The sequence below is a fragment of the Sturnira hondurensis genome, unplaced genomic scaffold (assembly GCF_014824575.4).
Source record: "Sturnira hondurensis isolate 20B ecotype Veracruz unplaced genomic scaffold, ASM1482457v3 Scaffold0004257, whole genome shotgun sequence".
NCBI classification, from domain to species: domain Eukaryota; kingdom Metazoa; phylum Chordata; class Mammalia; order Chiroptera; family Phyllostomidae; genus Sturnira; species Sturnira hondurensis.
In genome coordinates, this window is record NW_028076888.1 from 1779466 (window position 1) to 1805661 (window position 26196).

Here is a 26196-nt window from a genome sequence, read left to right on the forward strand (position 1 = left end):
CGGAGCCTAAGGGAGCGGCTCCTTGTCCCTCAACACACACACCACCCCACGCCCACTTCTCTAACAGAGAGAGCCCCTCCCTGGGACTGAGCAGAGACAGCTCCTAGTGGTTAAATAAGCAGCTGCAGCAAGAAATCAGGAGGCCAAGGACTGAAACGAGGACAAGGCTCTGACAAGTTTAAAACATGTATTTAAAATACAATTTATAAAATGCTTAATCTGCCGACTCAGGAGCCCGCGGTGCGGGGTGCGGTGGGCAGCTGCCCGCTAGACCAGCAGAGCAGGACTGCAGGGGTGCGGCCCTCCCTCCCATGCCCTTCTGTTCAGATACCCAAGGGGTCCATGTGCACCCTTGGGATCATGTGGCCAGGAAACAGGACCCCAGAGGTTTCCAGAGTCTCTGCTTACCAGGGAGGCTGGGGCAGCCCGACCGGCCCATCCCTGAGCAGAGCACCCCTAGATGGGGCGGAGCAGGGTATGGCTGGGCTGGACAGGGCAGGGCGGGGCAGGGGGCTCTGGAAGGGGTTGATGGTAGCAGATAGGGTGTTGCCTCCTGCCTGCAGGGGGGGAGCACCCTGATTGAGTGGGCTGAGAAGGGTTGGTCACCAGGCCCGGACCCCCAGCTCCTTTGGTTATAGGCTGACAACAGAGTAGTGGCTCATGGGAAGCAGTTAGCTGGGAGGCCTGAGGCCTGGCTCACGGGGTCGGGGAAGAGCCGGGGGAGGGGGACAGAACCATGAAGGCAGATAAAGGGGCAGCAGCCTCCAGTTTCTGGCCCCCACCCTCCTGGGGTTTTCCAAGCCAAAGCCTGCAGCTTACTTTTAAAAAAAAGTTTTTAAAAAAAGCACTTAAGGAAAGTTACAGACAACTACCAAAAAAAGAAAAAACAACACACACACACACACACACACAAAATCCAAACCGTTCTCCATTTTCCCTCCCGCCTCCCCCAATAGTTTCCTGTTTTCATTTCTTTGAAAATGAAAAATTTGCCTGCTATCTCTCCGTCTGGGAAACCAAGGATATGACTGCTAGTGGGTGGTGACAGGCACATGGCGGGCAGAGCCCCATCTTTGGCCAGAGGGAGGTGGGAGCACCAGCCCTACTACACCCTCAATCCGCAAACACCCACCAGCCAGTCTTCCCTCTGGCTCCGTCAGGGGAGGGCGAGGGGGGCGAGAATACGCCCCCAACGGCTGGGCAATCAGCACTCCGGCCTTTCCACCTGGCCTGCCTCTGCACCTTTCTCCAGCTGAAAGAACAGTCTCACTTCGGGCCAGAAACTACTATTACATGAGGGATGGACACTTGAGAATGAGGAAACCCGGTCAGGGCAGTGGAACTATAGAAACAGCAGCCAACCTTCTCCTCGCCCACTCCTGGGGGGAACTCCCCCAGTCTCTGGGCACAACTCAACACCCTGTAGGTTCTTACCGACTGAAGCTCTGTTCCGGCTCTACTCACAGACAATTTCCTGGCTTCACACAGTTGTAAGACTGCATTATGGACTAGCTGCTGACTCAACTGGCAGCTGGCCCTTCTAAGGGGAAGACGTGACGGGACATGGCTTACTGAGCCTGGCCTACCTTCCCACAGGGCAAGGCCGAGAGCCAGGTGAACCAAAGGTGGAGTGAGCCCCCAAGACCTAGTTTGTCACTGTGGGCAGTACAAGCTGCCCTGGTCATAGAAACATCACACCAACCACTCCAAACTCATCAACTGAGTGGGGAGGCTGCCTGGCTGGCTAAGGGATAAGGCGCAGTGCAACAAAAGAGAGCAGAGAAAGAAAGCCCGAGAGGAGCCAGATTGCACACACCCAGCTGCTCTGGGCAGCTGCCCTCGTAGTCTCTTCCTCCTCAAGGAGCCAAAGCAAGTCTCTAGGCTCCAGGAACAGAAGGGAAACTGCCTTCATTCCAGGCCCTCGCTCTGGAAAAGAGTGAAGGTCTATGGGGAACCAATCTGTCATCACCAATCTTTGCAATGCACAGCTTGTCCTTTCCCATATGTATTCAGAACGGTCCGCTCCCACGATAGTGATTTCACAAAGAGATGTACCAGCTATAGCTACCCAGCTGATGCCATCAACAGAGATGGCCCTCCACAGACCCCTTCTGACACCTTCCTGACACACTAGGCAGGAAGCCAAGTCCTGGAGCCAGACTCCCTCCTGGCTCCCTCGTGCTGACAGCAACATAGTGAGCAAGTCTCGGCATCCCTTCCCTCTCATCTCAGGAGTGCGGTCTCACTCCCCGCTTCCTCTTGAAGTAGTGAGCCTGGCTGGTAGGAAACCACCCTGAGGGGAATGGGAAGGGAAAGTCTGTTTACTTTCCCCATCTCCCAAAATACTAGAGGTGGGGTTGGCACCCTCCCCAGGCTCTCTGAGCCTATAGTACTAGCCCAGTCTCCAGGCAGGGCCATGATGCCCTGGGACTTAGCTGCGGGGAGGGAGGTATAGGCATGGGGTGTTCAACTGTCCTGGGGGCTACAGAGCCCTGCCCCTTTTCTGGGCGGCAGTAGGAATACAGAAGCTAAGCTCACCAAAAACCTACTGGTTAATGTTTCTAGTGAACTTACCAGAAACATTTTTAAGTAGACTACCAAACTACCCTTTCTTAATTAAAAAGTCATTAAACTGCTAAAACCCCTCCCATGCACTTTTTCTTGCAAATCAGATATTTGTATAAACAAAAATAGGAAGGAAAAAAAAGAAAGGATATTTTTCAAATGGAACTTGCTTTTAAGTGATGAAGACATGCACCTGGGGGTGGGTGGATGGGAGTTCTCATTTGTTCTGAAATCCCAAATTAATGAGCATGATAAACTGTTATTGCTGGCACTGGCTTTACCCCAAGTGGCCAAGTGGCACTGTCTTGACTCTCTACTCTTAAGTCCCCTAACCCCGATCCTTTCCCTTTCCATTGACTTGGGACAGCCCTTGTAGACATGCCAATCACAGTGGGAAGGGGGGAAAAGAGGGAGGTCACAGTGCATGGGGTTCAAGGTCACAGTGGGCGGAGCAAAGGGGATCACAGTGCAAGTAAATCAGGTCCTTCCCTCTGCTCAAGTCCAGCTGTCTGCCACAGGAGTGCAACCCGTGGCGGACGACCCAGGAGGCGACAACGGTGGCAGCGGTGGCATCCTTTCTTGCTCGCATTTATCGGCGCTGTTTGAAGCCTTGTGACCCATCAGGACCCAAAGGCTGTCTGATCACATTATTGGGCTGCCTGCTGTCTTCTGGTTGGGAGATCCTGGTTGGCCTGAAGGGGAGAAGATCAGAGGAAGGCCTGAAAAAAGATTGAAAATAAGTCCCCAGATCTTAAAACCAACTATCCCTGCAGCACGGCAGAAGCCACAGGGCCTAGCAGCCAACACTGGCTCCCTCGGGCTGCTGCTTTGGCAGGCAGACTCGGCACCTCCAGGTCGGGAAGCTCCTGTATGGGGCGGGTGGCCCATGACCACCTCTAGCACCTGCAGCACTCTCCCCCTGGGGTGGCTCACCATCATTCACCTGAAAGCCGGGGGAGGGCTCCAGGGCCCAAGCCACCCAGAGGCAGTAACCTTGGGCAGCACACCCTCCAGAGAAGCACGAGCACAGACTCTCCAGAGTGTGGGGCTCCTAACCGGGAGCTTAGCAGGGACCGAGCACCCACCACCACTGCTTCCCTCCCGGTCATGTGGTTAATGGTTGGCTCCTATTATGACGGAAGACTAAAGGAAATGGACTTTTTCTGTTCTGCCAGGTGAACACTTAGAGGAGAGATAACAGAAGCCTAACAAACTAAGGAAGGGGTAAAAAGAAAGTGCACAGGTCAGTTCAAGTACCAGAACATCAAGGCCCAAAGAGGCCTCTCAATGTGAGAAGTTGTCTGAACAAACATTGTTTTGGCGGGTGGGGAGGGCAACAAACTTAAATACAATCTCTAGGACTGCAGAGAAAAAAATACCAGGAATAGAAGAGAATTCAGAAAAACATCACAGTGGGCCATGATGAGAACCAGTAGAAAACATCTAAGCACTGAACTGGGCACTTTCCATCGTGCCAGGGAGGGTTCCCAGAACCCTACACTCATTTAATCGCACAACAATCTGATGAGACAGGTATTATCATCACCCCATTCTTCAGATTAGCCTATGGAGAGACAGAGCTGAAGTAAGTGGCAGAGATGGGCTCCAACTCCGTCAAGCAGATTTTGACTTGAAGTCCACGCCTTTAACCTCTATGCTACCCTGCCCCCTGGTGTCTGCAGAGGCAGTGTGCTAGCGAAGGGCCGTCTGGGAGCCAGTGCATTGGGCCATCCTCCTCCTCCTCCTCAAGGTGGCCTGGTGGGGTGGCCAACAGGTCAGCCCTGCCAGCTACACTCACCTGTCGAGGATAGGCTTCTCTTGCTCCTCCTCGGGGCTGGCGCTGCCTAGGATTCGCTTACGGGCTTCAGCGTACTCTGCCTCCCGCTGTGCTAGGGACTTGACCGGAAGGGCTGGCCTGCTGGTGGAGTTGGGGCTGCTGACCACTCCGTTGCTGGTGGGCCTCTTGAGGATGCGGATCTGTGGGGGGGGCCCCGTGGGAAGGCTATCGTCCTGAATCACAATGGGCACTTTGGGGGGAGATTTGGATTTCCTGCTGGCAAAGAGCAAACACAGCTTCACAAGTCCTGCCCTTGACTGAAGATGCCCCGTGCCTGCCCCACCCCCAGTCCTCCTCACTTTCCTCCTCCCACCCCACCTATTTCTAGTCAGTGTTTGCAGGTCTCTGACCAGATATCCGAATTCTCCTCAAGAGGGGTTTTGCAAAAGAGCAGCCTTGCATAAGCTCACACAGCCACCAGGCCGTGAGGACTGGAATGCCATCTCATTTTCTGGGACTTCTACTCCCCTGTTTATCACGTTCATCAACCACTACTTGGCCCCTGTACCAAAGCATTTCACATCCAGAATCCAGTGACTTCCGTTAAGATCCCAGCTTCCCTGCACAGATCAGTGTTAACAAGCTAGTACACCGGGAGCCCCTTAGCTGGGTGTCCGAGTGTTGACTGCCAGCAGAGTCTTCCAGCTCGTGTGCTCACACCAAACTCTACCAGGAGCCCGCTCTGCCATCCTCGCTTGGCACCAAGACAGGATTTACCAAACCGCCTCAGCCTTCTGGTGAGTGGCATGTGCCTCCCTGAGACGAACTACACCACCAGCTGGGTCACCTCTTCAGAAGGAAGGGCTTCTGCGCAGACACCTCCCTCACCAGGGCTTGCTGGTGTGCTGGATGCAGCGGGGTTGGGGGCGGGGCGGGGGTGATCCTGGAGGCAGCGCTTGGCAGTGCTCAAAGGAAATGCAATGTCCAAGGCTGGTGGATGCGCACAACAAGCGACGCGTCCATAGGAGAGTGGACAACACAGGAAGGAAAAGAAAGCCACCAGAGAAAAGGGGTCCAAGCAGGAATGCCCACCCCTCAACAGCCACCAAGATCCTCCCCAGAGCAGTCGACTAGCTTCTTTTCCAAACCAAAGAGTCCACGGGGGACTGTTTTCAGAGCCTTGGCTGTCGGGAGGGGTAGGGACTAGAGGAACGCAGCTGCTGTCAGGGGAACCAAAACAAGTCCTGGGCGGGACAGGAATGGCACAGCAAGCGGACTGTAACCAGCTGTCGGCGTGGTTGCTGAGATGAGCAGACAAGGAGCCAGCAATCTGATCAGAGAGGAAGGGAGTCAGGAACACCAGTGGGCAGGCAGGACACCCCCGAGTTCCCTGGGGAATGTCTCTGTAGCCCATTAGGCAAGCCTAGGGAGGCCCTCTCCTCCCAGTCACTTGTCCCTGTGGGAAGCTGACATGTGCCTAAGCCCCAAGACAGACTGCTGAAGTCACCTTCCACATGCTTTGGAAACCCGCCTTCCCTGCTTTGTGCATGGGGAACAAAACTATCCTTTAAGGTCTAAGAATTTCTGAGAATCTTTTCTTCCAGGTCACCCCCATAATGCCCTAAGCCACCAAGTCACAGAAGACCCAGAAACACCATCTGTCCAACCTCCTAATGTCACAGAGAAAGAAAATGATGTCCAAACTAGGGAAACAACCTGTCCCAAACATCAGAGCAACTGGAAACAGAGCCAGGCCTAAAACCTGTCCTTCTGACTTGTCACCTCCCCACTTTCCGTCAAACCACCTCACACAGGGTGCCCACCGAGGTAGGAGGGCAGAGTTCAGGAGCCTGGCCCGCCAACCCTAACGACCAGCTGCAGAACGGCACTGACTGCCCAGCTCTTACACGGCAGAGGGCACGAGCCCTCAGACCAGACAGCAGCCTTACCTCTCCTTTTGTGTGATCTTCAGTTTTTTTTCCAACCGTCTGTCTATTTCCTAGAGGAAAAAAATGTATATAAAAAAAGGAAAAAATCTCTCTCCAATAAAAACTTACGTCCGTATTTTTAGAGCTAAGGGCAGTGTCCTCTCTGGCCAGGGACATGACTGTGTCCTTTGAGGTAATGGATGTGGGCCTCCCTCCACTAAACTCTGGGGCTTGGGGACCTGACTTCCTGCAGGGTCATCCCCCTCCATCCCCACAGCCGCAGCAACAGTGCTAGGCCCTCACCATCCAGCTGGGTTCTCTGCATGGCCTCCCAGCTGTCCTTCATGGAGCCACTCAAATCAACTTCCTAACACAAATCTGTGTCACTTCCCCACTTAAAATGCTTCAACGACTCGCCCGATCAAGTCCAAGCTCCTAATAAGCACACCTCGCCCAAACCTTCCTTTATTGCTGTTCCTGTTTCACACACACCACCGCAAACCGAGCTCTTACTAACCCCCAGAGCCGGCACGCTGGTCCACCTGCCTGCAATGTCCTGTCCCTTGCACACTCCCATTTTTATTCTGCAAAATCCAGCCTGGCTGGCCACCTCTCCTTTGTGACTCTTCTCTGATCCCATATAGTTAATCACCTGCTCCTCAGGATAAGCTCTCTCTTTTACACTCCCTCCTGATCACATGAATCACAGTTTATAGCTTTTGTTTCCCTGTCATGGATTTGAACTCTGTAATTATCACCTAGCAAGAGGCTTTGAACAAAGCAGAAGGCTGAAGTCTACGGGAGTGAATGCAGTCTCAGGCCTCAGGCCCTCAGCACCAGCAACTCCATGAAGCCTCCACCCTCCATACACCAGCCTATACACCAGACAAGGGGAAGCCATAGACAGAACATGGACCACAAGTCCAGACTCCATGGCTGTCCCACTGCTATTTCCTACAAAATGCTCCACTCAACTGTCCTCAGTGAGGAGGGCAAGACCATCTAGATACTGGAAGGGAGAAATTGCACGCAAATCATGTATTTCTCCGAAGACAAGACCTGTCACAATGGTTCTCACCCAGGGTTGATTTTGCCCACCAGGGGACACTCAGCAATGTCTGGAGACATTTTTGTATGTCACTATTGGAAGAGAGGCACTACTAGCATCTAGTGGGTAGAGGCCAGGGATGCTGTTAAAAACCTGCATTACAGAACAGCTAAGGATAATCCACACCAGAGGATTATCTGGTCCCAGCCCTGGCCACGTAGCTCAGCTGTTTAGAGCACTGCACCGATACACCAAGGGTGCAGGTTCCACCCCACCCCCCCACCCCCCACCCCCGTCAGGGCACAGACACAATCAACCAATGAATGCGTAAATAAGTGGAACAACAAACACATGTCTGTCTCTCTCTCCTTCCCCCGCCCCCCCGCCCCCCCCCCGTCCTCTCTAAAATCAACAAATGAGAGAGAGACAGAGAGAGAGAATTATCTGGTCCCAAATGCCAGTAGTGCTGGGGCTGAGAAACCCTGACTTATAAAACGTAAGATTTTCAGAGGAGTCTATTACTTGCAAAATGGTAAGAATCACTGCCTTGGTACAAAGTCTCTGAGATTTGCTGACCTCCCCTTCAGGGCTCAAGGAGTGGCCAGTTTTCACAAGTGTTCTGTATGTTCTGAAAATGGCTGTATTCTACAGTTACAGGGGCAATTCAAGCTGGTTAACTTGTTCAAATCTTCTAAAATCTTGCTAGTTTGTTCGATCTATTGACTATGGGAAGGATCAAGAATTATTCTTTCTAATAAATTGAACAGTTTATCATTATGAAGTGACCCTGAAAGTCTACTTTTTGGTAGAAAGCTGTGCCAGTTTTCTTTGGTCAGCATTCCCTGGAACATGTGTCTCTCTGCCTGTTACTGTTCATCTTTCCAATGTCCTTATTTTTGTCTCCTATGAACAATGTGAACCTAGACTTAAATCCAGCCTGACACGATACTCATTCAGGTTGGTGCTGAGTTATGTTTAAAATGCTTTGCTTTAGGAAAGACCCAAAACATACTCAGGCAAGTACAACAGACTGTGCTCTGAGGGCACCCGGAACTCCCTGGCTAGGAAACTTCTAGAATGAAGACCTCTCACTCCAGATAGTAACATGACTGGTGCCCGATGACTGTTTACTGTTTAAGGACAGCGTGGAAAGGGGAACCAAGAGTAAGGAGTACCCCGGGTGTTTTCTGTGAACTGACATAGACACTCAAAGAAAAACTATGCCCACAGCATCGCCTGTCACAACTGTCATTCTCTTCAGTTCTTTTAAGTTAGTATCAGTGTCACTGCCTGAGTAAATACTATAGCTCATGTCAGTCTCATGTCCATCTAAGAGCTTTTCAAGGCTTTCTACCAATAACTTACGGTTTTAAAGTTCCCAGTGTATCATTTTGCTCCAATCTAAAATAGAGACTGCTGCCCTGACCAGCGTGGCTCAGTTGGTTGAGAGTAGGCCTGCAAAGCAAAAGGTTCAATCCCCAGCCAGGGTGCATGCCTGGGTTGTGGGTTCAGTCCCCAGTCGGGGCATGAGAGGCAACTGATCGAGAGGCAACTGATCCACGTTTCTCTCCCTCTCTTCCCCTCTAAAATCAACAAAATCTTAAAAATAATAATAAAAATGAGCCTGCCTATTCATGTTCCTCCACCATTAATGCAAAGTTTACCTACCATTTGCGGGATTTAGACACTCTCACACAGGGTCACCAAATGCCCCCGCAGGCCCAGCAAGTAACCAAACCCCGTGTGTGGGAGCACAGTGGGGAAGTGAAGGGACTACAAAGGCACCGACGAGCACTCGCCACATTATTTTAGGAGAAACCTAATTCAAGATTGTTATGGGAAAGCTCTGTGTTTTTAAACTTTATTATTTTTTATTTTTAGAAAACCCTTCCCCCCTTTTAAACTTTATTACATGAACTCTTGCTTTCATATCACCAAGAGGGCCAAATAAGACATGCAGACAAATGGGCCTAATACATTAGCTGATTTTTAACAAATTGTGGTAAAATATACATTAGTGCCCTGGCCGGGTGGCCCGGTTGGTGGAGCACTGTCCTGATTTGCCAGGTTGCAGTTCGCTCTTCAGCCAGAGCACACACACGAAGCAACCAATGAGTGCATCGAGAGGTGGGACAACAAATGGATGTCTCTCTCAGATCAGTGAATTTAAAAACAGTTTAAAAAGAATCGACCAGACTGCATAAATAAGTGGAGCAACAAATCCATGTTTCTCTCTCTCTCTAATCAATAAATTAAAAAATTTTTAACTTAAAAGTAAAATAAAAATAACGCCTTATGTCAATACAATGCTTCATGGCTATCATACACTTTCCCAAACATTCATTTTCTGCTCACACCAACCCTGTTTGGTAGGCAAAGCAGCTTTTATTTCTCTCTGTCAGATGAGGGTAATCTGACTCAGGGAGGAAAGGGAACTTACTCGAAGTCGCAGATTAGTACATCACAGAGGGAGCCCTCGAACCAAAGCCTCCAGAGGCCCTGCCCGTGCTGCTGCATACTGACAATGCTTGACCCACAGATACGCTGGTCAAGCCACTGAGCGTCTCGTCTCCTCGACTCCCCTGAACTCCACCCTGCCCCCTTGCACTCCCATCAAAATCCATCACATCAGGTGGGCCAGCTTATCAGAGCTTCGGAGGAATTCTTCCATGAGATCAGAGAGTGGGACGGAACTCCAACAGCTTTGGAGGAAAGCTGATCCTGGCCCTCTCCAGATGGCCACTGGACACCAGCGTGCTCAGAGCTGCCCAAGCAGGAGCGCATCCTGCCAGCAGCTGGAGAGGGCACTGCATCTCCCTCTGGAGTCTATCCAGGTATCATGAGTCAGTCCATTCTCTACTTGGTCAAGGCCTTGCAATCAGCCTGCTCTCAGACTTGCGCTCTGAAGAGCCGGACCAAGCTGAAGCTTCCCTACAGGGCACACTGTAAGAACAACCCTCTCCTTCAGAGAGGCAACAGTGCAATGGAATTAGAGCCCTCAGTGTTTCGAGAGAAAGCATCTAGATGTGGGCCCCAGCAAGGAGTCTTACCACCAAAGATCACCTTCTCTTTTTACAAGGATATACACAGTCCCAGACTAAGGTCAAGGCTCTTCCTGTGTTGGAAGCCCAACCTCCACAGCTAGTGAAAGAAACCCATAAGCTCAGCACTCTTTGACTGTACTCTGAGGGAGGGTCACAGGGCACAGGCAGGTGTCAGCACAAGCACTCAGAGGCCAGGTGCTAAACAAGCTTCATTTCTAATGGCTTCTCCTGGGAAGGGTCTCCTTTTTTGCTAGGCAGCACTGAGCAGACTCCCGAGGATGACACTTTGTGCTCTAATAACTGGGGTGGCCTCCTTGCTTTGGGCGAAACCCTAAACAAAAGACCTATTGTTACCAAACCCAGGTATCACTTGCCCAGTGGAGCTCTACCTCTATAAAAGCGAGGTACACACTTCTTGATCTGAGAGCAAACGTGAAACCAGGAGGGAAGAGGAGAGGCAGTACGGCAGTAAGAACCACAGTGGGGAGCAAGGTGATTCTCGACGGGACTGGTCCCTTGCGGGAGATAAGGGAGAGGCCACAGCCACAAGATGAATGAAGTCAGAAGTCAACTGCAAATTCAACTCACCTGAGGAAGAAAGCACGGGCTACTGATGCCCTTAACCTTGCAGTGATGATGCTGTGTGAGACTCCGGCAGAAAGCTGGGGGTGGAGGGCGGCGGGGGGTGGAAGCATATGAGGGAAAGGCAGGGTAGGGGACACCTCAGACGGCCTAATCTGGAACACAGTCACAATCTCCAAAAAGACCAAAGAGCTGATAGGAAGGTACCTACCTGCAAGGGCAGGTAAATTACAATGGCAGGGTAATTCCTGTAGCAGCAAGATATGAGTGAGGAAAGAAAAAAGGAGAGAGGAGACTAAGAAAGGCAAAGGGTGGAAATGAACAGGCCTTGGTGCAAAGTGCAGCAGGTGCAGCACCAACACAGCTGTCGTGTCCAGACCCACACGTCCAACAAACAGATTTTATCACTTTACCCAGGGGATGTGAAGCCCTGGGAGACAGGTTCAAACCAGCCAAACTCCCATGAGACAGAGTGAACAAACCCAAAACTGCACCTGTTAGCTATGGAAGGGGGTGGGGCGGTGCTGCCCATGCCCCAGGGCCTCCCGCCTGGAGCCAAAGGGAGCAAAATGCCTGCTCCACCACAATGCATCCCGCTCTCTGAAAACCAGAATCGTCTGGCCACCAATGCAACCTACAAACCTCTAAGAATCCAAGTCGTCTTGTACTGAGGCACCCTTGGTTCCCGACTGAGAAAACACCCTCTTTTTATCAGAAACAGTTACTATGTAACCTTTCTCAGATAATTTGCCCCTCTTTTGTCAGTCTGCATTTCAGAAGATGACATTTTCCTGTTGCCCCTCAAACTCAAGGAACGGCGAAGGGTCTCATGTTCTTTGTGAACCATTACGTCCCACAGGCTCCCCTGACCTTGTCCCACTGTCCCAAATTGGGGAACACATATCTACAAACAGACACTGGGCGGAGGGATCTGAAGAAGAGACAGGAACCCTGACAGCAGAACAAGGGTCCCTCACAGAACCAGAGCCTGGCAGGTCCCGATGGACACACTGCCACCATTTTAGAAAAAAGCAAAGAGAATATCCCGTGAAGCAGCAGAAGGCAGGAATAACTTCCAGCACGGTCCAGCCCCGAACGCCCCCCACAGCGGGCAGTGCCCATGCTGGTCCTCACCACTTCATGTCTTGGGAAGGGCCCCAGTGCCCGCTCCCCTGGCGACAGGTCGGCCTGTGGCAGGTCTGCTGGGAGAGCAGTCTCCCCAGCAAAGCGCCCGTCTCCTATGCTGAGCATCTGGATGAAATTGCGGCTCCTTCCATGAGGCCCCAATTGCACTTAGGAATAAAGCAAAAGAAGTCATAGGACCAGCAAGACTTGGTCTAAAACTATCAGATGGAAGGGTCTCTGTACCTTTAAAGTGCACCAATGGCTATTTTCAAGTTCAGTCATGCAATCCATAGAGACTTTTTCAAACAGTCCATGTTGATTAGTTTAATTCTGTGTTCCATCCCTGCCTTGTTTCTCTACGTCAGTGGCGTGGCAGTGTCCTGTCTGGCAGGGCTGGCCATCTCCAGTGCTCCTGCTTACTCTACCGCCCCTGGCTACCTCCAGAGAGGGAAGCACCCAGAGTCACATCACCCCAGGTCTGATTCTATAGTGATGCTTCAAGATCACCGACAGATTCGAAGAATGAACTCGACTCCTGAGCAAACATGATCGGGTAAGTCAAAAGTAGAATTCATGGGCTGAGAGACAAGAAGTTCTATGGGCACACATCTAGATCATGGATTCATCACTCGATATTTTATGAGTCATAATATAGACTCGGGGTTAGTCTATAACCCCGAGGGGTTATAGAAGGTTCCATTTCCCACAATGCATTCTTCCTTCCTCTGTTACTCTCACAATGAGGAAAAACACTCCTCTGTAATTAAGTGGGTTACTGTAGGGCACAGGATACAGTTCTAAAATTCCCTCTCTAGGGCAGTGTATACTTGGCTAATGTATCTCAAAGACCATTTACCTTTTGCTTCACTACAACCAAAAAGGTGGGGACAAGCATTTATGGAAAACCTCCTATGAAGTGGAACTGGCAGATGCTAGATACCCAGGTGAGTAAGGCAACCTTTCCGGACGAGGAAACAGAAATGAATCACATGCTGTATTAGTTGCACGAACACTGTTTTGGTCAGAAAAACAGAGGGAGCAATCCTGCTATGACAAGTCAGGGAAACCTCCAGGGACTTAAAGGACAAGAATTTCAAGGAGAAAAGAAGCCCTGGCTGGTGTAGCTCAGTGGATTGAGCGCGGGTCTGCGAATCAGACGATCGCAGTTCGATTTCCAGTCAGGGCACATGCTTGGGTTTCAGGCCGGTTCCTTGCAGGCTAACTACCAGCAGGGGAGGCACAAAAGGCAACCATACATTGATGTTTCTCTCCCTCTCTCCTTCCCCTCTAAAGATATAAATAAAATCTTAAAAAAAAAAAGAATTTCAAGGAGAAAAGAAAGGGGCATAAAAAAGTTGGGGAGAAAGAAGATGAAAATATGAATAGAAGGAAAAAGAAAAGGGACTTTAAGTAAGATAGTTTCTGCCCTGGCTGGTTTAGCTCAGTGGACTGAGTACTGGCCTGCGAACCAAAGAGTCACTGGTTTGATTCCCAATAAGGGGACATGCCTGGGTTGCTGGCCAGGTCTTCAGTTTTGGGGGTGCACGAGAGGCAACCACACATTGATATTTCTCTCCCTCTCTTTCTCCCTCCCTTCCCCGCTCTAAAATAAATAAAAATAAATTCTCAAAAAATATATAGTAAGATAGTTTCTAATCTAAGAGATTCCAATCTACAGTGAACCCATCTCTTAATTTAGGTCTGGAAAACCACCTGAGATGACTTTAGCTGCTGTCGGCAATGATCTTTACCAGATGGTATTGATTCTATTCAAAAAGCTGCTGCAGAAAATTAGTTCTCATTCCTATGGCCAGCAAGATACAAATCTGACAAAATCCAAGGCACCGGAAAATCTAGATGGGCTTTGGGATGGCACGCTTTCTTTCCCAAGTTCACTATGGCTTTCAGGATCTCTCTGTGCCTGCCCAGGAAGAGGGAATCCTTTGGGCACCCCCTCCAGCTATGCCACCCCATACAGTGGTAACAGCATGTGGACCTGGGGAGCACGTGACAGGTGGCCAGTCCAAACCGAGATGTGCTGGAAGTGCCAAATGCACAGACTTCCTGGACTTAGTAGAAAAGAGTGTAAAATAGTCCGTTTTTTCAACGAACAGATTTTCAATATTGATTACATGTTGACACACTACTTTGGATACTACTGGGTTAAACTAAAAATTCTAAAATTAGGGAGGCTGGGGGCTGGGTGAGAAAAGAAAAGGGATTTAGAAGTACAAATTGGCTAGTTACGAAACAGTCACGGGGATGTAAAGCACAGCACAGGGAATCAGTCAATAACATTCTAGTGACTGCAGTGCTAGGCGGGTACTAGACTTACTGAAAGGGATGACTGCGTACGTTGTATAAACGTCTAACCACTACCCCTGAAACAATTATAAAGCCACATTGAATATCAACGGTAATTGAAAAATTAAAAAAATTTTAATTTCACCTGTTTCTTTATACTTTTTAAGTGTGGCTTCTGGGAAATTTTAAATTAGATATACATTCACATGGGACTTCTGTTGGCCAACACTGCTTCAGGTCTAACCTTGGATGAAATAAATAAGCCATGTAAAGACACATCTGCTATGCATTTCATCTTTCAGGAACTAGTGACTGAGCACCTTAAGGACCCAAGGACATGTTGTTCACTAACGTGAAAAACCTACTCTGATCAGTCCTATTTGTCATGCTGGCCCAACAGCAACGAGCCAAGCAACAACCCAGTGCTTGGTGTTTGGCTCTGGCCTACATTCACTCCCCTCACTTCAACCCAGCTCTCTGGGCCCCACCATTCCACTGAAACTGTTCTCATCAAAGTCGTCAGTGACACTCACTGCTGCCAAATTCGAGAGTAAATTCCAAATCTTCGTTTCACCCAGTTTTCAGCAGCATCCAGCATTGCTCCACGCCCCTCCCTTAAAGCGCTTCACTTGGCCTCCCAGACACCACTCTGCTGGTCCCCTTCCACTGCCCTGGTAGTTGCCTCTCACACTCCGTATCTGGTTTCCCCTACAACAGGTTCCTTTCCCTCCCCAGATCCCTGAGGTTGGGAACTTCACACCTCTTCCCTTCGGCAGCTGTGCTCACTTGCTACTGTATTTTGCCGTGCACAGTGAGCTCCCATGTATAACATGCACCCACGTTTTGGGCCCAAACTTTCAGGGAAAAACTTTCGTCTTAATTTTTTTTAACTTTATTTATTTATTTTTAGAGGGGAAGGGAAGGAGAGAGGGAGAGAAATATCAGTGTATGGTTGCCTCTGCCGGGGACACACAATGTATCATGTGTCCCCTGCCAGGAACTGGCCTGCAACCCAGGCATGCGCCCTGACTGGGAATCGAACTGCAATCCTCTGGTTCGCAGGCCCATCGTCTTAATTTTTAAATTCAATTATTTATGTATTTATATTTAGAGACAAAACAGATGATCACATTCCAGGGTATTATTTTGCATACAGATATCATTATTGCTTTCCAGAGTTCCACTTTTAACACATAAGCATAAATAAAAGAATTAAAAAACCATCTATATAAATACAGAATTAGTATTAATTAATTAGTATTAATTAATTAATTAATTAGTATTAATTAGTATTAACTACCTAAGCATAATGTACATCCTTATTTTTCACTCAAAAATTCAAGCAAAAACAAGGGCATATTATACACAGCAAAATATGGTAAATGATCTCATCCAGTTCCACAGCTTTATAAACATTGACACACAACTGCCAACTCGACGATTCCAATTGGATTTCAAAAGGTAGCTCAACCCATCATGTCTAAAACCAAACTCTTGATTTCACCACTCACCCACGCCGGCTCCTCCCACATTCCACCTCCACAACCCCCACCACCTCAGCAGTTCCAGCCTCCCGGGGCTCAGTCCAAAGCCTCTGGACCGAGTCCACCATCTCCGATGCCTCTTTCACACCCACATCAGCAGATCTTGTTGGTTCTGCTGCTTTCAAAATACAGCCTGACCGTTCTCAGCACTTTCTGCTGCTGTGACTGCCCTGGTCCAAATTACCAACTGCCCTAGAACAGGCGGTGACAATAGCATCCGTTCACTCTTTGGGCTTCCACCCTTGCCCCAACAGTTTATTGGATAAATAACAACCAGAACGATTCTTTAAAAAACTAAATTAGCTTCTGCTCCACGCCCTCAACGTGGCTTCCCATTTCAAGTTGATAGCCACCTCGGCCTACAAGTCTACTGGATTTGGCTCCCTACTACCTCTGACCTCACCTCCTACCAACTGCCCCTTCACCCACTCCCACTACATTGCCTCCCACTGTTCCTCAGATAAAACAAGCAGGTTCCAGCCCCAGGGCCTTTGCACTGGCAGTTCCCTCTGCCTGGAATGCACTTCCACCAGCTTCTGCACAGCTTGCTCTCTCACTTCTTCCAGGTCTATCTTCATTTGAGAGGCCACCTCAGACCTTTTCTTTTTAAACAAAATGGTACCCCTTCCAGTCATTTTCTATACCTTCAATCTGTTTTATTTTTCTTCATTGTGTGTGTGTATAAAACATCACTGTTTACTGTCTGTCTTTCTTCACTAGAAAGTAATCTTTGTGGAGCCAGAACACGAACGGGGCCTATCTGGTCTGAAACCAGAGGCACTAATCATATTCAGAATAAGAGCTAAGGCTGCCCGAGGCATTCCTCAGCAGTGGTGGCGGAGGCAGCATTCTCCAAGCCTGCAGAGCTGTGTGTAAAAGGACACTGTCTTCCGTTGCCACTGCTAAGCCTCACCCCAGCCCAGGACACACAGCAGCCTTGCAACATGCTCCTGGGCTAAGTGACTTGCCTAAAGCCACTCAACTGTAAACAACAGAACTGAACCCTAAATCTCAAAAGGAGAAAGCAAAAAGATTCAGGAGAGTGGCTGGTGGGCGGCCGCAGGAACTAGCAAGGCAGGACAAAGGCTAACGAGCAACACGAGCCTGCCCGAGATCCAGGCCAAGGCTCCTAGGGAAGGACTACAGCAGCAGACCACAACTGACCTGGAACCTGAAGTCCAGATCGTAAATCCAGGAACAACTATAAAGGACACATGGACGAAACCAAGGTGGGGTAGAAGCAGGGGAGGTGGGGATGGCTGGGGTAGGGGGAAGTGGTGGGGGGTAAAGGCAGACAACTGTACTTGAACAACAATAAAATCACCTCAAAAAATCTTAAGTCTATGAAGAAGTACACACGAGACCAGACCCAGCGAGTCAGACGCACCCCAGGCTGGAGGCCTTGGAAACCTGGTAGCCGCCATCAGACAGTGCACTGTTCTGCTCCGAGCGCCTCCTCAAAGGGTCTCCACGGGGAGGCCAGCCACACGGCCCTTCATCTTAAGGAAGTGGGGCAGGCGGGGGTGGGAGTAATGCTGCTGAGGCCCACCCTTGGAATAAAGTAGGGGGTAAAACCTAACGGGGCCCCCCTTCTTCGAGTTTATTTCTGCCCTTTCCCTTTTGGTTGTCATACCACACTAAGTAATACAGCTCTCAGAGCAAACAGTTAATGTTAGTCCTCAACAGAGCAAGAGTGACACCCAGTCTTAGGAACTGCACCCCAGACCTGGGCAGAGGCTGCACCATCAGCAGCTGGAGAACGAGGGAACAACTGCCCTCACTCACAGGGCAACAGTGCTCCCTGCTCCAGCATCTGCCTTTGAATGACTCTTTATCTCTCAACACCAGGCCAGGCAGAGTAATCCAATTTTGCAAATGAGAAAACAAAACTGAGAGAAAGGCAGGCAGTGATTTGTCCCTAAATCAGACCTGACACTTGCACCCTGAGCCTGCTCTTCTGACTTCTATTGCCACGGAAGGAGAAAGTGGATTACTAAAGGCAGAGGTGACTTACTCTTTCCTGCTGCCTTTTACACAGGGGAGACAGAAAGGCTCCTGAGCCACTGGAAGCAGGCACACAGACTTGGGGGCCGAAACAAAGCCACCAACCCTCCTCCCCAGGACCAGGTGTCATTCAAACACCCAAGGGCAAATCCTTAGTCATCAAAGGCACCCAGCAGGAACAACAAACGACTCCAGGGTCAAGCCAATAAAATAAATGGCTAAAGCCAGCAGGACAGAGCACTAGTTAACAGATGGGGGGGGGGGCGGGGGGGGCGCAGAGGGGAAGAGAGCAACCAAGTCCCAGGTAAAGGTATTCAAGATGTTGAAAACCTGGCCGAGTGGGTCAGCTGGCTGGAGCATCGTCCCACGCACGAAAAGGCTGTAGGTTTGATTCCTGGTCAGGGCATATACTTAGATGTAGGGTTTGTCCCAGGTCAGGGCACATATGGAGGCAACTGATCGATGTTTCTCACATCGATGTTTCTCTCTCAAATCAACAAACATACCCTCAGCTGAATGCCCAAAGGCTGCCAGCCTGCGACTACAGATACAGAATCCTAAGACAGCAGAGTTGTTAAATCTTCTCAAGAAATCTGAGCAAAAATGATTTCTATTATATTATCTCTTTCCACTGGCCAAATGCTAAGTTATTTCCCAACTACGATCAAGATATCAACCAGCACCTCATGTGCAGTCACTGTTCTTAGTATTACAACTGACAGCAGCATTAACCTTTTGGCTCTCAAGTTCAAGTTTGTCAAGAGAGACAAAATTTATCAGCTCATCATCCAGGTTCTTGAAGCAGGGGGCCAACCCCAGGAGAAACAAGTAACAAGGAACTAGAAACTACGTGTATTCTAAAACACTTAACAAGTTAATCATCTTCTGAGAAGCAAAGGTCAACAAACTGTCCAAAAAGGTCCCAAAGAGTAAAGCCAACCCCCAGGGCTGGAATATGTCATGTGATTCCTCTCCTGGACACTAGGAATAACAGCATCTACGCCTCACTAGGCCACTGAGATCGAATGGGATAACGAACGTACACTGTGTCTGCCCTACAGTGAGCCCTCAAGACGCTATCTAAAAAAAGCCTGTGGGATCTGGGAGCTTACAGCCTCCTGGGCAGTGTCCACTCACCAGTGAGATGTGCAACCAGGTAGCAGAAGCAAATGACAGCAGGAGGGTCACAAATGCTTTTATAAGCCAAGGCCAGAGTGTGAAGGATGGGAATATGGCTCTCCAGGTCAATGCAGAGCGGCGACAGTCCTTACTTTCCAGACGCATGTCACAGCTGCCCTGTACAAGCTCATCTAAGGGTAGTGTCCCTGAAGAAAGCAATTTCAACTGTACATGTTTATTATTCCTTCTATAAAAGAATGACTTATTTCCTGTGTTCATTTTACAAGGGAAAGAGTCTGGGTGTGGGGAGGGGATCACCTACTGTGGGGGGCTTTTTGAACTGTACTACCCTCTGGGATAAAATTCTTTATCCACATACAGGCAGACCCCTGTTGGGATTTGTCGTTAACTGTGGAAATTAGCAATATTTGGGGTAGTTGGTTTTAACCTTTATCTTCCCACCAACATCCTGCACAGAACTTGATGTTAAAGGGAAGCATGCTTGGCAGAGGCTAGCAGAGTTAAAAATGCTTGGGAGGAGAAATCTCTATGGTTACTACTTTTAAAAAATTTCATTTCATTCTGTATTTTGGCCACAGATATAAGTAGCTAAACTCAATCTTCTCCTAGGAAACCAACAAGTCAGTAGTTGTCCCGACAGGAAAATTTTCTGTTCCCACGGGAAAAGTGTGCAGGAAAGAACACACTACACCTCATGAAGGCTAGCTACCTGATACAGCCAGAAACTGACGTTGAACTGTGGGGGGGCCACCGTGCAGGCTGGGGCATGGAAAGAAAGAGGTGGACTCAGAGTATGTTGGACTCGTCAGACCTGAACCACGTGCCTTTTCTTTTGTGGGGTTCTACCAAAGTGTTAGAACAAAACACTAAATTCTCCCCTGCTGTAGGAGGGAAAGCAAGAAGGCCTGTGACTGCCCGAATTTCCACCACCGCAACCACAGCAGCTCCCTAGGACCATCAAAGCATGCTGGAGCAGGCCCTACCTGCATGCAGCCTCAGTGAAAAGAGCTAAGAAGTTCCCAGGAGAAAGTTACATTATCTTCTCTCACAGTAAAACAGCTCTTTTTCCAGAGTCCAGGGCCAGACTCAGCACAGTCATGTCTAAACTGGCCAGCTGCTTTAGAGAAATGCAGGCCCGCTCCGAGGACCTCACAGTCCCTAGCACCCCATCTTCTTGAATAGACCAGGACTAGCTTAGAAATGGGTCCCGCAGGCATGGTACACCTGGATTTGTTCTTTCTGATACCACAAATCTTAAATGTCTTCTTTATTATAAAGGCAGACACAAAGAAATCAGCACCAGGTAGCCCTGAAACGACTGTTACTTGTCCACTACCCACAGCCACCACACATATTCCACAATGACAGCAGCGACACGCAGCACTAGAGACTCCTAAGTGGGGTTGCAGCCATGCTGCAGGGAGAACGACCTCTACCCTGAAGAAAGAGAAGCAGTTCAAAGTTCTTATCTCTTAAATTGCAATCTAACTGTATTACTATCATGCTTTTAAAAAAGTAAAAATTAAAAAAAATATAGAAGCTTCAAAGCTCTCCTCTGCTGTCAGGAAACAGTCCAAGTTCCCCAGAACCAAGTCCAAAGAGGCCCTTCCCAATCCAGCCCCTGCGTACCTCTCTGGCCTCATCTCTTTCCGCTCAGCCCTGCCAACCCCCTACCCTTCAGCCAGAAGGAAATACTGTAGCTCTCCCAATGCTGGACTCTCTTTTCCTGCCACCTCCTTGTCTGCACGGGCAAGGGCCCTACACTCTACCTGCCCCTCCTAAACTTACTACTGCTTAATTCAACTGGTCCTTTGCAACTCAATTTAGGCATCACGTTTTCTACAAGACAGTCTCTGAGCCCGGCCACGTTCCCCATCTATGCCTCTTCCAGGAAAGCGCTGCCTCACCTGTCTGACTCCTCCACTGGACTGTTTCTAGTGCCTGGTACACAGTTGGTCTTCAATGTTTACTGACACCTTTCTATGGGCTTGTACACCACCCATAATCACTGATGATAGCTCAATGAAGGTAGAAAGTAAATCTGAATTCTTAGTCCGAAAGACTGGTCAACCTCTAACTTACTTAAGATGCATTACCTTCCAACTGCTACAGGACTTGCCCTTGTGAGAAAGAATAAAATGCAACTTTTGAGATGCAAGGAAATTAGAAAGGTTGCCAACGCTTTACAGTAACTCAGTCCAATTTAATTTGTGTACCATCTGCCTTCCCCTAGGACTGGGTTAGCTCACTACCAAAAAGATGAACTAGGAAAAACAAGTGAATATAAAGCTTCAAACCATCAGAGACTGAGCAAACGGTTGATGTGATTTTGGGGGTAGCACAAAAATGTCTTCCAATTACAAAATGCTCTATTTGTCCCTTGAGATGTGCTTAAGATGGACACAATTGAAGACAATTTGAGACAATTCAGACAATTCAGTTATTGTCGGAATCAACAATAACTCAATTTCATATTTTCATTTCTCCCAAAGGCCGTATTATTTTTTTAAAGATTTTATTTATTTTTATTTTCAGAGATAGTGAAAGGGAAAGAGAAGAAAGAAACATCAATGCGTGGTTGCCTCTCACACATGCCCCCTACTGAGGACCTGGCCTGCAACCCAGGCACTTGCCCTCCCCGGGAATTGAACCCGTGACCCTTTGCTTTGCAGTCCAGCGCTCAATCCACTGAGCCACACCAGCTAGGGTGGCAATATTATTTTTAAAGAAGCACTTCCTGCCCTGGATGGTGTGGCTCAGTGGATTGAGTGCCAGCTTGAGAATCAAAGGGTCACTGGTTTGATTCCTGGTCAGGTTACATGCCTGAGTTTCTGGCCAGAACCCCCGTGGGGGTGTGTGTGAGAGGCAACCACACATTGCTGTTTCTCTCCCTCCCTTCTCCTCTCTCTAAGAATAAATAAAAATCTAAAGAAACAAAAAAGAAGCATTTCCTTGGTGAAAAGCAAGTTATATTTCTTGAATTGTCCTTTGATTGGGATGTAAATTCTTGGGAGGAAACAGGTAAAGAGACAATTTTATATTAAACAAGCATTCACCATACTAACTAAAAGCAAAAAGCTAGCTATTTACAGAATATTTGAGGTGTTTCTCAAAGCCAGTCTTTCTGGAATGACACAGTTGGACTGTCCTAAGTATTCTGAAGATACACAGGAAACAATGACCTCAAATATAGTGGCAAATTAAGAGAGAAATTTTAACATGATGTCCATTTGTGTGGAAGACAAGGATCACCAAAACCCTCTACCCTCAGGGGCTAGAACTGCCTCCGATTCCATAGAATTTGAATGTTCACTTTTAGAATTGGTCGACAACCCCTACTTGCTAGTACTCTCACCACTTGGGTTTGTTTTTTTGGCTTGTATTTGTTTTGCAAGGGGGAAGTAACTTAATGCTCACTACCATATACCAGTATACCAGTTGGGAGGCAGAGTAACTGGGAGCTAAAAATTCTGAAAGACAAGTGCAGTCAGTTGGTTTCCCAGTGATGTGGACACAGGGCTTCACCCTGTCTCCCTTCCTTCAAACGTGCACATTTACAAGAGCCTTGCAAATTTTGAAGCGGGAATCAAATTCAAGAGAGCCTTCAAACATAAACTTGAGTTAAACTTATTAAAAGTGACAGCTAATGCCCAACTCCCAAGTCGTCCACAAGTCCCCAGGTAAGGGAGGCAGCAAAATGCTAGAGAAGGAAACTAGTTTTGGAGTCAGACAGGCTGGAGGTCAAATCCCAGCTTCCCCACTGTCTGTGTGACCCTGAACAAGACAGGCCACACCCTAAACTCAGGTTCCTTGTTTATAAAAGGAGATGCTTCTACAGATATTTCAACACTTCAATTTAATAAAAGATAATATAGGGGATCTCACATTTTGGCAACTACTGCTCATTAGGTCAATGATGCAAGGTTTGGGTTACATCACTGTACCTAGAACTTTCAGAGGGTTTTACAAAAGTAAAGGATAATAGAAAGAATATTGGACAGGCATCAGAAAAGCCTAAATTTAAACCTTACATCTCTGGGGTTTATTTAGCTATAAAATGCAGTACTGATCTCCGAGCAACTTACCCACTCTGAAACACTAATGTGAGTCCCAATTTCTGAATCCTACACTCATTTCTTTTTCATTTTCTTACTTCTTTAACATGAGACATTCATGTCCCTTAGAAATAAGTGAGAAAAACAAAGAAAGGCTAACACGATCAAGAAATTTATCATTTGAGTCACATGCAAAATGTAGGCCAAGCTTTTTTGCAGAGGGCGGGCAGGCATAGGGGTGTCTGAATGATTCACTCACATTAGTAGTAGGCAATTGACGCCTCTACGGGAAATTTCGCATTCTCTGGCACAAAGTCACTGCTCCGCACACACACTGCCCAGCACATAGCAGACCCGCAAAATGTTTGTTCATTTAATAAATACCCACATGACACCTGTTGCTCCCTATAAAATCTTTCAATTGCTCTCCTTACTCAAGACAAAAACCCAAGAAAGATGGTCGGCACATAAGAACTGTACCAAATACCTTTTGAACGAATTAATTCTTCACCTTTTCAATCATGCTAAGTGGAAAAAAGAACACCGTGAGAGAATTGCTGAACCACCAAAAAAACCCCAACAACTGTGAAGCCAAGTCTCAGCATTCCCACAGAGAAACACCCGCTGCTGCGAGTCCATTTCTTGGCCTCTCCTCAAGCTGACAAACACCCCGAATGGCGCTGGGGGAGGAAAACCCAGCTCCTGTCCTACCCTCGCACACTCGGCTTTCCACGACCGAATCCCAGCAATTAAACCTTTACGGCAGATGCCACTCGAGCCAGCACTAGACACAAACGTGGGGAGGCCAAAGAGACCTCTCTCCATCTTTTCAAAGGTCACCACTGAAACCACAAATCCTGAAAAGACCACATTAATTACCTAATAGACTTGGCTGTTCCTGCTTGGGATGAACTTTTCCTACAGTTTCTGGAGGCAAATAAAAACTCCAAAAGCAAGCCGAACGGTCCAATTCCCACTCCTCTCCCTTGAATGCGGCTGCTTTATGCTGTACATCGCAGGCCTCCCCTCTCCACCCAGGCGAGCACACTCCGAGACTCTCCCTTCGGGCTCAGATGATTGAGTGTGTCCCGGGGGAGAAGGGCTGCCCACTGGGCTTACGGTCTTGCTGGCAGGGTCCCCAGGAGACCCGCCTGCAAAGGGCTCTTAAGAGTAAAATTGAAAGAGAAAAAAAACCCACACTCGCCCACCGTGGCGGACAGCGCAAGCGGTGGGGGGTTTGAGTAGACAGTGGAGGGGCCCAAAGACAACTGCTTCCCTTCCAGCTCCTCTCCGGAGCCCCGCATGCCGCCCCACTCCGCACCCCCCCTCCTCCCACGACACACGTTGTATCTCTCCTCGGGCGGGAGGGCCCGGAAAGAAATAGACAAGGCGGCCCGGGGCGAGAGAGCGGGTGCGGGTGCTAGGAAAAGAGGACTTGGGTGACGGGTGGGGCGCCCCGGGTGACGCGCACGCCGCGGGGATGGAAGGAGGCGCACCGAGCAAAGGTGGAGGGAGAAATGGAACGCGGCCCCTTTAAGAGGCCTTCACAGCGCTCAGAGAGCTGGGGACTGTCCACCACCCCCGGCCCGCAGTGCGGGGCCCTTCCTTAGGGATAACCACACTCAGACCCGCTCCTCGGAGGCTTCCCTCACGCCAGGACCCGCCCGGCCCTGCCCCAGGGCGGCGGCTCCTCCTTACCCCGCTGTCTGCCGCCTCCTCCCAGCTCTCAGCGACCTCCTCATCTTCCATCTTACTCGCCGCTTTCCCTCCTCCCCCAACCCCCTCCCCGCGCTTGCGCCTTGATACGCGCCTCGGTCACGGGCGCTAGCACGCAGGCCTTTACTCAATGGACCCCGCCCCCTGTCAAGCCCGGAAAAGGCGCCACACCAGGGACCATGATTGTCGAGGAAGCCATCTTGGAAGAGGGCAGAGAAGTTAGAATGTTGCCATTTTTCTTAAGGGCAACGTTGTTAGACCGAATGGGAGTCCTGTGAATCGCTGTCTTGAGTACCGGAAGCGTGATATTTGGAACCATCTTTCCTAAGGGCAAGCAATTGGGCGGGGGGAGTTTAAGTGAGTCGTAGTTTTCAGGAAGTGCAGATTATGTTTTTATTTCAAAATTCTGAAAACACTGTGTACCTCAACAAATAATGAAAAATATTTGCTGATGCATAAAACAGTTTATTACTTCGATTTGATAGGGTGAAAATTATCACAGTATCTCCTGTTCATAAAGCAGTATTCCAAACATCTGTTAACAATTATATTTCCTACCATGAGGTAAACACATTACTGTTAGCTGGTGATATTGCACTTGAGCTAGACAACAAGAACTACTAAAGTTCTCCTGAGTCTTTAATGACGGATACATATGTTAGAATTACCTTAAAATGTATTTACGCATATTTCTAAACAGTGTTCTATTTTTCTCCAGAGTAGAAGTGGAGACCTTGGGCTTTAAAGTTCAACTTCGAACACTTCCAACTTGAACAGCTGTGTGATCTTCTACAAGTGACTTAAAGATTCTGTGCCTTGGTTTCCCCAAGTATAAAAAAAAGAGTTAATAGTAGTAGTAGCTTCTTCAAAAGTAGATTGTGATGGGTAATGAGTTATTATGCTGAAATGCTTAGAACAGTGCTTGATCCATAGTATGAGTTCTACAGGTTGCCTATTATTATTATGGGGATGTCTTGCTGGGCCATAAGATTTGTAAGTCTCACATCTCTGATCATGCTTTCTTTTGCAAATCAAAAAAGCAGCAGGGAGCCCTGGCTGGCAGAGCTCAGTGGATTGAGCATGGGCCTGTGAAGCAAAGGGTCACTGGTTCAATTCCCAGTCAGGGCACATGCCTGGGTTGCAGACCAGGTCCCCAGTAGGGGACACATGAGAGGTGACCACACATTGCTGTTTCTCTCCCACTCTTTCTCCTTCCCTTCCCCTCTCTCTAAAAATAAATAAATAAAATATTTTTCAAAAAGCAGGGAAAGCAAGCATCATGGTTTTTATTTTTACTGACGTGTTTAAATAGGCCCATCAATCTTTAAAACATGCCATTCAATAGGGTTGTATTTGGCTGCTAC

General features: G+C 48.7%; 1 protein-coding gene across 2 annotated transcripts; it reads right to left on the bottom strand.

The window, feature by feature from the left end:
* Positions 1 to 1132: 1132 nt before the first annotated feature.
* SZRD1 (SUZ RNA binding domain containing 1) lies at positions 1133 to 24903 on the bottom strand. 2 transcript variants are annotated; one of them, XM_037045122.1, is made up of 4 exons: positions 24815 to 24903; positions 6292 to 6341; positions 4364 to 4615; positions 1133 to 3257 (listed from the first exon to the last, which is right to left on the bottom strand). In XM_037045122.1, exons 1-4 carry the CDS (start codon positions 24863 to 24865, stop codon positions 3155 to 3157), a joined length of 456 nt encoding a protein of 151 aa, XP_036901017.1. In that variant the 5' UTR covers positions 24866 to 24903; the 3' UTR covers positions 1133 to 3154. The 2 variants fall into 2 exon arrangements, with proteins under 2 accessions (XP_036901017.1, XP_036901016.1); XM_037045121.1 differs by having other exon boundaries at positions 4364 to 4618.
* Positions 24904 to 26196: the final 1293 nt, after the last annotated feature.